Source organism: Penaeus vannamei, chromosome 18 (assembly GCF_042767895.1).
Source record: "Penaeus vannamei isolate JL-2024 chromosome 18, ASM4276789v1, whole genome shotgun sequence".
Taxonomy (NCBI): domain Eukaryota; kingdom Metazoa; phylum Arthropoda; class Malacostraca; order Decapoda; family Penaeidae; genus Penaeus; species Penaeus vannamei.
Window position 1 is genome coordinate 1524901 of NC_091566.1, and position 11320 is coordinate 1536220.

Below are 11320 nucleotides of genomic sequence, written 5' to 3' on the forward strand. Positions count from 1 at the left end.
GGAAATTTTGTCTAGTAAGTCACAGTTAGAAGAAGAGGCACAGGTAAAAAACAGTAAGATTGAGGAACAGGATTCTGAAATTTGTAAACTAAGAGCTGAAATTCAGGTTAAGGATGAAGAGAAGAAGGCATTCCTTGAGGAGGTGCAAACTGAATTAGATGATCTCAAGAAAGAAAAGGAAAGATTAGAAGGAACACTAACATCACATCAAAAGGAAACGGACAGAACTATTGAGCAGATTAACTTAAAGAAGACAGAGTTAATTGAAGAGATCAGCAATCTAAAATTGGCTCTACAGGAAATGGAAAATTGCAAATCCACATTAGAATCGCAGCTCTCTGAACTCCCAGAGCTACAAGGTACGAGTTGCTACCATATCATATGATATAGTAGCATTCTGTTTGCTTGTTATCTGTTTCACTATATGATTAGCTAGACCAGTATCAATTTAGTTCAGTCTATTGTTCTGTCTTTTATACTTAAGCTTTGAATTTGTTTGAAAAAATATTTGATATACAGATAAGAAATGAAGTGCCTATATACAGGTACTCTGAAAGTGGATTTTACCATAATTTTTGTACTTTCTTAATTCCGAAGAAAGAGAAAAGGTGATGAAGATTCATTTAGAAGAAATGCAACAAGAGAAAAGTTTGTATGAAAAAAAATTGTTGGAACAGAAGGAATCCACTGAATGTAAGGTGAGTTAAATTAATGCTTGGTATTGAAAATCCAAATTGTAATAGTTACTCTTCTTTATTTTATTGATACTTTAAGTTACAAAAAGTGCATTTCTATATTAATACTTATAGGAAAAATTAAATGAGCAAGAGGAACTTCTAGCATCCCTAACTAAAGCAAATGAAGAGCTCAAGGTAAAGCTTTCCGAAATCGAAGGCTTAAACAAAACTCTTAATGAACAGTTTAAAGAGAAAGAAGAGGTCATTGCTTCTCTAAATGCAAAGGTATGTGTAAGTAGTAGTTGTATTTAGAACTTATAGACGAAGAGAAGGGTTAACTTAAACTAGACATAAATTCAAGCACTACATAGAACTGGTAAAACAGTCATTTACAGTGACTAAATGTTTTGTGACCATGAACACAGTCAAGAATAAACCCAGTGGATCCAGGAGATTTGTGGCTTGCACATGAACCAGAATCTGGAAATTAGGCTTGCTTGAGTGGAAACTCTCCTGTGTGTGTTACTACTCTATGTAGTAACAGTATCACATAAGTGAAATTGCGTTATTTTTTTACATTTAGTTATTCCAATTTTCTTAACACAGCAGCTGGTTATTTTGGGCAGAAATAGGTTCGTGCACATGGTTATAGTGATCTCCCTGGCACGGCTTGCAGATGGTATACTCCACCCTCATTTACCAGTGAAAATGATGGAAAGCCGCTTCCTTAATCCTGAATGAGTCCATTTCCTTCCATAAGCTTTATGCACTCATTGCAAGATGGCCCTGTCACCCACTACTCAGAAACAGTATCTTATGTTTAGATGGTCCTGTCACCCCAGCCCTCAGCCAGATTTTTCTGTGACACATACCCATCACCCACCCCTTAGTCCAATTTTCCATGATGAAAGGTCCCCAATAACCCGGAGCCATAGTAAATCTGATGGGGGGGGGACTTTGGTTCAGTTAACTTGTTCAACTGTATTTTTTGTCCAAAAATTGCCAACTCAAAAATTTCTATCACAAGTCTAAAACCCTGGTTTTCAATAATTCCGCCAAAAACAGCCCCTAGTGCCAAAATGGCGAGATTTATGACTACCAAAGCACAATTAGCAAACCTCATTAAATATCTAATATAAGATTAAATAAAAAAAACTCAGTCCACTTCCAGAGGGAGTCTGTTACTTGAAAATATATATTTTACCTAACCTTTTCTTTCCTTTCCTTTTTTTTTCCCTTTTTTTTTGGGGGGGGGGGGGGTCTTATTGAAGACCTCATTGGTACAGAACTATAGAAGATTCTGATTTTTACTTTTGAGATGGATAGTCAAATCTAACACATCACATAAGAAATCTCATTTAGTTTATCTGAATTATTTCCCTTTATTCAGACACCCCAAAAATGGATTCCTTTTTCAATGTAATTTCTGACCTGCTATTAACCATAAACTTTTATCTCATTTTCAGGTTGAATCATTAGACTACAAGCTGACACAGGCAGAGGAGGAGCTAGAAGCAAAAAGATGCGAAGGTTCCCAAAGTTTAAAGGAGGCCAGAGAAAGATATGACATCCTGGAAAAGGTTGGAATTTGATTGAAGTAGTAATAAACATCATTTAGTGATATTTTTTTCTTCTTCTTCTTCTTCTTCTTCTTCTTAATCTTTCTCTTTCTATCTCTCTCTATCTATTTATCTCTCTATCTATCTTTCTAGCATTAAAACACAAACCTTGGGCTTGAGGCAGAGAATTCCTATGTAGTAACAAGGGTTTATTAAAATTAGCTAAAAGCAACTCTGATGTGTGCCTCATGCCTGAAACCAGTGTCAGCACAACAAACAATGTCAAATTTTGTTGAGATAATTCCAAGTTCATTCAGATTCCCATTAAGTCCACGAATATTACTAAAATGTAAATTACAATACTCTGGATGGCAAGGACCAGGATTCAGCTCAACAGCACCAGACAACAAAACAATTCCACATAAAAATAACAAAAGCATAAATTTGAGAAAGAACTCAATTATATTTGGGGGGGGACGATTCTCAGCACTGGGGGCCATGGCTATATCAACATTCATGATTGTAATAAGAAAAGGAAAAAAAGGAAAACAAGAACTGCAGGGATGTGCCTTCATACAATAGGGAGGTGGCAGAATTCAGGAATTTATATATATATATATATATTGATAGATAGATATTGACATAGATAGATATATGTGTGCTTGTGCATGTAAATATGTGTGTGTGTGTATACCTATATGTATATATTTCACAGGAAGTGCGAGCAGTCAGAGAGGCTCGTCAGGAGGAGATCACCCAACACAGAAGCCAGAAAGATTTCCAGGAACAACAGCTCCAGCAGAAAGACGAAGAAATCAAATCACTGCAACAAGGTATGTTTACCATATATCTTGAATATAGAGGAGTGCATGATTTAGTATCTTGCCTGCAGTTAGTAAAAGGAGTGTTAGTATTTCTACAGCATGTTTGATCATTCTCTTTAGGTGGAAAGAAGGAATTAGAGTAAATGGCAAAAATTGCAAATACATTTAACTGGTTTAATACATTAAGCTAGGTGGAGATTTGATACAGTGTAAGTTCTACATTTTTAAATCCTCTGCCTAGAGAGAGAGAGGAATGAAATACAAGGGATTTCTGTGTAAGGTGTTGCTTTTTTATTCTTCACGTAATATTATGATGCTATCTGTCTCTTATTTGGATTCAGACTTTGATTTTACACACACACACACACACACACACTCACACTCACACTCACACTCACACTCACACTCACACACTCACACTCACACTCTCTCTCTCTCTCTGAATGGCTTGATTAGATAAATTTTCCTGTATATATATTGGGGGGTAGTCAGTTCTTTCATATTTTTGAGAAGCTGCTATCACATCCAGAGAAGTGATGAATTCTTATTTTTAAGTTTAGTAATCACAAAGTAAATGAAATGTAGTTTTCACTTCACATACTTATTGTTATAGTTTGTCATTACTTACAGTTTTTGATGTACTATGTCTTGTTTATACTTTTAACAGAGGTCAAAAAGCTTCTCCAGCAATCCATATCTACCATATCCAACACCAGTCAGATAACTATTCCAGAAACACCAAAAGTTAAGAAGGAATCTGTAGAGCTTGATGAGGACATCTTAGCACTAAAGGAGCAGTTCAGGTATTGTATCACAGAGGTCATAATTTAGCGACTGTTTTTTGAGGAATAAAATTTTTATCAGATGTGTCTACATATGAAGCATTCTCAGTGGTTTGCTTTATTGAGTCAAGATTAATATGCAGAAAATGTATAATTTTGTGTACTAACCCTTTTCAGGCTCAGTGAAGCACAGAAAGATGCCCTGCGTCAGGAAGTTTCAGGCTTGAAAACCCAGTTGGAAAAGCTGTCGTTAGCATCTGATACTTCATTATTCCACTGTCCAACAACTATAGATTCATCAAAACGGGCAAGTTAACCTTTTCAGTATTTAGCATTAGCTGGAGATATTTTCCATGGTCACTCATCATGAGATATAAACAGACTGCCATATGAAGTTCCAAATGAGGAAGCTTTAAAGAAGTGGTAATTATGGTGTTTAGAAATCATATACAAAAAGAATGAAAGTAGACAATAGCTGACATTAACAAATAGTTGGATGTGTCTGCATCAAATGTTAATGAATTCTTCTCTGTGAATAGTCTGTGGAGTGCAACAACAGCCAGTCAGATGTAGAAAGCATAACAACTCCATGTGGTCGTGCAACAAGAAATCGGAAAGGAAATCCTCCACTTCCGACTCCAAGTGTAAGTTGAAGCATTTTGTAGATGTCAGTCATGATTTCTGGAATTTCTCATCAGTTTCTAAATTTAGTTTTGAAGTTCAGTATTATAGTATCATAGTTTCTAGTATTATGTATAACACTCGGTAATAATTTTGATAATTGTTTACGCAATAAGTGATCCACAATTTTTTATGTCTTTTTGTTAACTTCAATTATTAACCCTGTCAAAGGAGAGACCTACTCAGTCTGTGAGTCCCATGTATATGTATACACACACACACACACACACACACATACATATATATGTGTATGTGTGTATATATATATGTATGTATTTCAACTTGGTGATCCTCTTTAACTGGTTTACTGTTTATCACATCCTATAACCATGCTCTCAGGAAGAAAAGTTTGAATTTAACAGTTGCACAAAAGCTTAAATTAATTAGAAAGTAAGAAAGTGTTTAATTTTTTAGGATTTGTGTAGGGAATATGGCTTAAATCAAACAGTTTTAGGTATACAAAGATATGCACATATTTTACACTGTGCGACTGGATTGTGTGCTTGATTAAGGGTACAATATTATATTATTACTCTTTCTTTCGTGATATTAATGTTGATATTAGCGACTACAGACTTAGTGTTAGTAACTGTGGACAATAGGCAAGATTGATGCTTTCTTTCTCTTTCTGTCTTTTTTTCTTTCTTTCTTTCTTTTAATCCTAATCGTTATTAAAAGCGTGTGAGTATGCATTTTATGTTTACATTTCTTATTTAACAGCTCTGCTAGAAAGAGGCCTCTGCCAGGCTATTTGGGAGCTTACTTATTAAATTCACTTGAAATCACCAAAGCTTATTTTCTTGAGACTAGCATTTTTTCAATCCAGATTGATACCTGGAGTCTGAGCCAAAACTTAACCATTAACAGTTTTAACAAACTTCCAGAGTGGGTTCAGTAGGGACAATATTAAAAAGTTTTGTTTGTTATATCTCAACAACTTGCATTTTATGAAGTTAGTCTTGTAGTTTTCCACAGAGGCAGTATCATATTTCAACAATGATTTGATGAATGAATGATCTCCTACAGGAATCTTTGCACTTAGTCCTGGATACTACAGAGGGTGATGGAAGCTATTTCCTTTCCCCAACTTCAGTCAGTACTGGAAGTAATAAGAGAGCAGAGAAGCCACAGAGGACCTCAAGGCGCATCCAGAGCAAAAGAAATGTGTATGATAACTCCTTTGAGAATCAGGTAAGATTTTAGATATATTCTAAATATATAAGTTGTTATTCATGCACATGTATGAAGCAGTTTATCCTCTCTGTCTCTCTCTTCCTCTCTCTCTCTCACTGTTTCTCTCTTCCTCTCTCTCTCTCTCTCTGTCTCGCTCTTCCTCTCTCTCTCTCTGTCTCGCTCTTCCTCTCTCTCTCTCTGTCTCGCTCTTCCTCTCTCTCTCTCTCCTTCTCTCCCTCCCTTTCTCTCTCTTCCTCTCTTCTTCTCTCTCTCTCTCTCTAAATTTTTGGCAACCATGGAATGGAATAATATCAATTTCCTTATTCAAAAGTATAAACAGAACTTATATAAGAATAGTTTCTGCTACTTCCTTGAACATTTGCTAAGATAGATCTGTACTTTGACTGAATGTCTGTGTTTGTGTGCACGTGTTTTCCTATTTACACTGTATATTGCCTTATGTTATGTGGGAGACTGATTGTAGGCCTATTTCAGTAAATGTTTAGAAAAGTCCTCTGTTTAAATATGATAGTTGATATTGCCTCATTTTAAAATTGTGAAAGATGTCTTTCAATGGGTATTCAAAAGAAGGAAATGTCAACTTGGATTTATTAAAGCAATTAAATAATGATTTCAGGAATCCTCATGGAAACCTTCAAAAGGTGGTAATGATGATGAGGAGGAGGATGAAGTTTGGGAGCCTCCTGCACCAGCGGGTAAACAGCCCAGAACTACAAGAAAGACTAGGGGACGTAAAACTAAATCCCATGTCTATAACCCACATACAGACCAAGAGAATAAAAGCAGGTATGATATGACTATAAAAGAAACAGGAAAATTCCATATTGTATTGCTTAAAATATTATTTACTTATTTTTTTGACTTCAGAACTTTTCTTTATAATGATAAAAATATTTCTAATTCATAGCTTGATCTTATATCTGTAGTTTGGCAAATAAGGCAGTGGACAGCCAGGCTTCTGATAATGGAGAAGACTTCAAAACCCCAGTACAGAGACGTAGACGACAGTTATACAACTCGACTGTAGAAGAACCTTACGAGTGCTCTCCAAATATGGTCAGTATTGATGAGTCTTATCTTGTAAAGTTGTATCATTATTTGTGGATAAGATTCTTACCCCTATATGGGGAGAGTTCCTTAGCAATCATGTCTTAAAGTCACAATATGGCAAAGTTTAGAAAAGTGACTGCAAGGCATAGAAAACTGAAGGTAACTTTTGTGTTTTCTTCAACAACTCAGACCTCCATCCCTGTTTTATTAGGCTATATATTTTTGGTGGCCATAATTCTGGTGATGTAGTATTAAAATAAGGTAAAGGAAAGGAAAAAAGAGATAAAGAAGATGGTGATTTGGATATTTTACAAATCAGGAAAAGTTTCTTTGGAGATGATATGCCAAATTCTTGCTGAGGAGAGCTATAAAGAGAAGAATAGTTTCCGCAAGGCATAGATAATCAAGGGAGAAGGGAAGGAAGCAGAAGGCATAAAGGGAAGGAATGGGATTTAAGGGGGATGAGTGGAGCAATCCTGCCAAACACTAATAGAAATGATGGGCGGAGACAACCCAGATGGACCAATAGTATCATGCCAGTTTTTGTGGCCCAAGTTAAGGATATGTATGGATATCAATCATTAGTTATGATTTAAATTTTGTGCATTCTATTAAAACACTGATTTATTTTTCTTTTATCTTTCCAGATTGAACTTCCTCCAGTTCAGGATAGCCCACATACTGTTGTCAGGCGACAACTGAGGAGCAAAAAAAAGAAATGAATTACCCTTAATCTTCTTTTATCTGTCAACTTTTTAATATTTTTCTTCATATATATAAAGGAAACTTTTTTATGTGTAGACCTAACATTTCTGTATTTCATGTGTACTATATCAACTATATATATGTGAAATACATTTGTAATGTTATTGAGAACTATAATTGATAGTAAATTAAGCAAATTTTTGTTTTGTAACATTGCATAGCGGATCCAGATATGATATTGTCTGCCTCCCAAGGAATACATGAACAAGCAAATATAGATACCTAATTCTTCGAGTAATTTTCATATCCATACAACTTTTCAAGGGCCTTCTGTGTGTGCACACGTGCATGCATGCATACGACCCAGATTTTTTTCAGATCATGTGCTATTTAGTTGTTCATGTACATAATCTATTATACAAAGTAGATATAAAATAATGGACTTTTTAGGCTTTGCAATGGTCACACTATTATATTGCAATATACTGGATTTGCATGAATAAAATACAATTATATTAGTCATGAGGAAAAGAAAACTATGAAAGGTATACTTACATATGTATAATTTAAAACAATGCAAAAGTTGCCCAAAGATTGTACCAATTGAGATAATTTTCCAAAACAGGTTGAAATATCAGACAAATCATGTCAAATTAATTTTACGAATTCAATAACCTAATTTGTATTATGGAATTTAGGGTAGATGTTACTTGACAAAGCATTTTTGTTGAATAAGGGCTTAGTACAGTGGTTCCCAACCTTTTTATCAGGCAATTCCAATTATGCACCTCCATACATGACCACAACCCCAGTTTGTTCTACACTGTACAGGCCTTTATTATATTATTTATACAATTCAATGAAGATATAAACAAATCAACAAGTATGATTACATTTTCTCTAGATTCATCCAAATTCCATGGACTTTTTTCTGCATTTTATATTGTGTAATAATCAAGCAAAATTTAGCCTAGCTGAAAATTCTCAAAATTGAGAATTGATCACATCTGATATTTTGAGGGCTTGGCAACCCTAGGGTTGGGAAAGGCTGGCTTCAGGGGATCGTCTGGTCTTCTTCTTCTTCTTTTTCTTCTCTTATTATTATTATTATTATTATTCTCTTATTCTTTTCTTCTTTTTTTCTTCTTCTTCTTCTTTTCTTTTTCTTTCTCTTTACTTTTCTTTTTCTTTTTCTTTTTCCTTCTTCTTCTTCTTCTTTTCTTCTTTTCTTCTCTTCTTTGTCTTTCTTCGTTTTCTTCTTCTTTTTCTTCTTTTCTTCTCTTCTTCTTTTCTTCTTTTTTTCTTCTTCTTTTTCTTCTTCTTCTTCTTCTTTACTTTTCTTTTTCTTCTTCTTCTTTACTTTTTTCTTTTTTTCTTCTTCTTCTTCTTCTTCTTCTTCTTCTTCTTCTTCTTTCCCCCTTGCCAAAATCAAGTTAAATGCATTTCCAAGGGATTTCAGGGCCTACATTTCTCCCCAGAAGATTTCAAGGCCCAACCGCTATTTTTTAGGTGATAGCAGACCTTTTCGATGTCAACTGAAATACTAATTTTTTCACCTTACCTTAGAAAATCGGCAATTGTTACATAATGATTGGATGTAATTTTTTAAATTAAATTATTTTCTGAAAGCTTATAAAATTTCACATAAGACCAACCTTTATTTTTTTCAGAATATTTTTTAAAAATCTGGCGTGTCAAAAAAAACAATAACAAAGAAATTCTTCAAACAGATAAATAAATATGATATGCCGTTCATATGGGGTATTTTATTTTCATTGTTTTCATCATATATAGTTAGTTTGATCTATAAGCAAAATATCCCCCCTAATCAATTGCCTGTCCCCCCCAATCCCTTGCCCGTTGTTGTCGTGGGGGGGGCTTAGGAGACGAAGATTGAGACCCAATACAGGGATCTCCCCTGCCTAGGGCCTCAGCCCTCGACTCAACTAATTTTTCATGGTCTTTTCCCTCTCCAGCTTTTGTTTCCGTCTCTTCTCCATCCCCTTCTACTATCTACTTCCTAAGGTGTGAGAGCTGTGCTGAGAGGATGAAAGGCTGACCTAGTGCCAGTCCTGAACGGCCTGCAGGAACTATGAGCACGGTACTCCCGACTAATCTAGCCCTTACCTTCAGTAGCGAAAGGAGGTGGACCGTTTAGGCCTTTTTACATAATCCAGGTTCCCCATGACCAGTGATGAAAATGTAATCCCTTTATTAGAGGTTATGAGGCTAGCCCCTTTATCAAATAGCCCCAACCCAGGCTCTCCTTTGACCACGGCTCCGAACACTGAAACTACTACCCACTCCTCAATGCCCACTAGTGCATTACCCACCCAAGCAGAGAATCAATCTCCAGAAGACATTCCTACCCACCCAACTTCCTCAAATTCAACTCTACCCCTGCAACCTTCATCAAACAACCAATCCTCCCTTATTACTACCTTGCAACCTTATTCTCCATCATTCCGTAATACTCCCTCTTCCACACGTCCCCGACCATCCACCACCACCAACCCTACAGATATCTTAAATACTTTGTTTAGCCCAGCTAAATGGGACCGATTTTTCGTGATCCCTGCTACAGCTCCTTACTCAGGCAACACTCTTCTCTTTCAACAATGCCTTCAAAAACAAGTAGGCAGAGTCCCCTTTTATACCAGATGCGATCGCTCCCGTCTGGTAACAGTTAGATCAGAAACTGAATCTACAGCACTATCAAATTTAACTGATCATTCTGGCAACCCCATTCCTGCAGAACCTCATCCAACCCTTAATACCTATACCAGAACTGTCTCTCTCTCCCCAGCAAACTGCCCAGTCAATACCAAAGATTGGTCAGACTGTGGAGAAGAATTATTAGGATGCCTCAAATACCAAGATGTGAAATCAGTATATTGCTACACCATTCCTCCTAATGGTCAACGAAACAATCAGACCAATACTGCCAAAATTACCTTCCGTACACATGACCTTCCCTTACATATCTACATTGGTGGACAATCCCTCCCTGTTCGACCATACCAACCCCCTCCCCGTCAATGTCAAAACTGTTGGCGCTTTGGACATCCTGCCAAACACTGCCGTTCCACAGACCGATGCCCCATATGTGCCCAACCTGGTCATAATCGATCAAACTGCTCAGCACAAACACGAACATGTGCTAACTGCGGCGGCCCCCATAATGTATTTTAAAGAGGCTGTCCCACTTACAAGTTTGAATCTGAGTTAGCAACTCTGATACAAAAATGGTCTCACTATACGTGAAGCCAGACAGGAAGCACGTCGACAAGGTTTCTCTCATACTCCATATTCTAGTAACATCGTTCGCTCAACCCCTCCCCCTCCACCCCAAAATGTCCCCATTTCCACTTCTACATTCTACATCCCTCAGACCAATTCCTTTGCCACTCTAAACCCAGACACCCCAACCTCAACCACAGCTCCTATCTCAACTACAGCCCCAACACCAACCCCTCTCCCACCCCGCACTACCCGCAGTAGACAGACTAAACGTTCTAACCCTTCTTCCCCTACAGCACAATCACCTCCACCTACCTATACCTTTGTTCCTGAGACACCAGTCTCCTCTTCCCCCCCTTTATTCCACAAAACTCTCCAACCAATTCCATTGCAGAAACAATTACCTTCTCACAAAACTCTCCAACAAACTCCACTGCAGAAACAATGGATGACATTCAAAGCTATATGCTTGAGACACAAGATTCCATAACTCATGCTCCTTCCACGCTTGAAGGGGTTGCCGATATTCATACCTCTCCTACTTATATTCCTCCTACACCCCTTCCTCCTACTCCCTCACAACACAACCTAACCCCCTCAATCCCGTC

General features: G+C 36.8%; 1 protein-coding gene across 3 annotated transcripts in view; it reads left to right on the forward strand.

Annotated features, from left to right (window-relative positions):
* LOC113813435 (kinesin-like protein KIF20B) overlaps positions 1-7763 on the forward strand; it is a 64207-nt gene extending 56444 nt beyond the window's left edge. For all 3 annotated transcript variants that reach the window (XM_070132646.1, XM_070132645.1, XM_070132647.1), the window contains 12 exons: positions 1-359; positions 598-698; positions 810-962; positions 2144-2257; positions 2952-3069; positions 3728-3863; positions 4020-4149; positions 4382-4486; positions 5550-5714; positions 6334-6503; positions 6644-6773; positions 7415-7763. The exon at positions 1-359 is cut by the window's left edge and continues 692 nt beyond it. In XM_070132646.1, coding sequence (XP_069988747.1) covers positions 1-359; positions 598-698; positions 810-962; positions 2144-2257; positions 2952-3069; positions 3728-3863; positions 4020-4149; positions 4382-4486; positions 5550-5714; positions 6334-6503; positions 6644-6773; positions 7415-7489 — 1756 coding nt within the window. In that variant the 3' untranslated portion in view covers positions 7490-7763. The remainder of the gene's footprint in view (positions 360-597; positions 699-809; positions 963-2143; positions 2258-2951; positions 3070-3727; positions 3864-4019; positions 4150-4381; positions 4487-5549; positions 5715-6333; positions 6504-6643; positions 6774-7414) is intronic.
* The last annotated feature ends 3557 nt before the right edge of the window (positions 7764-11320 follow it).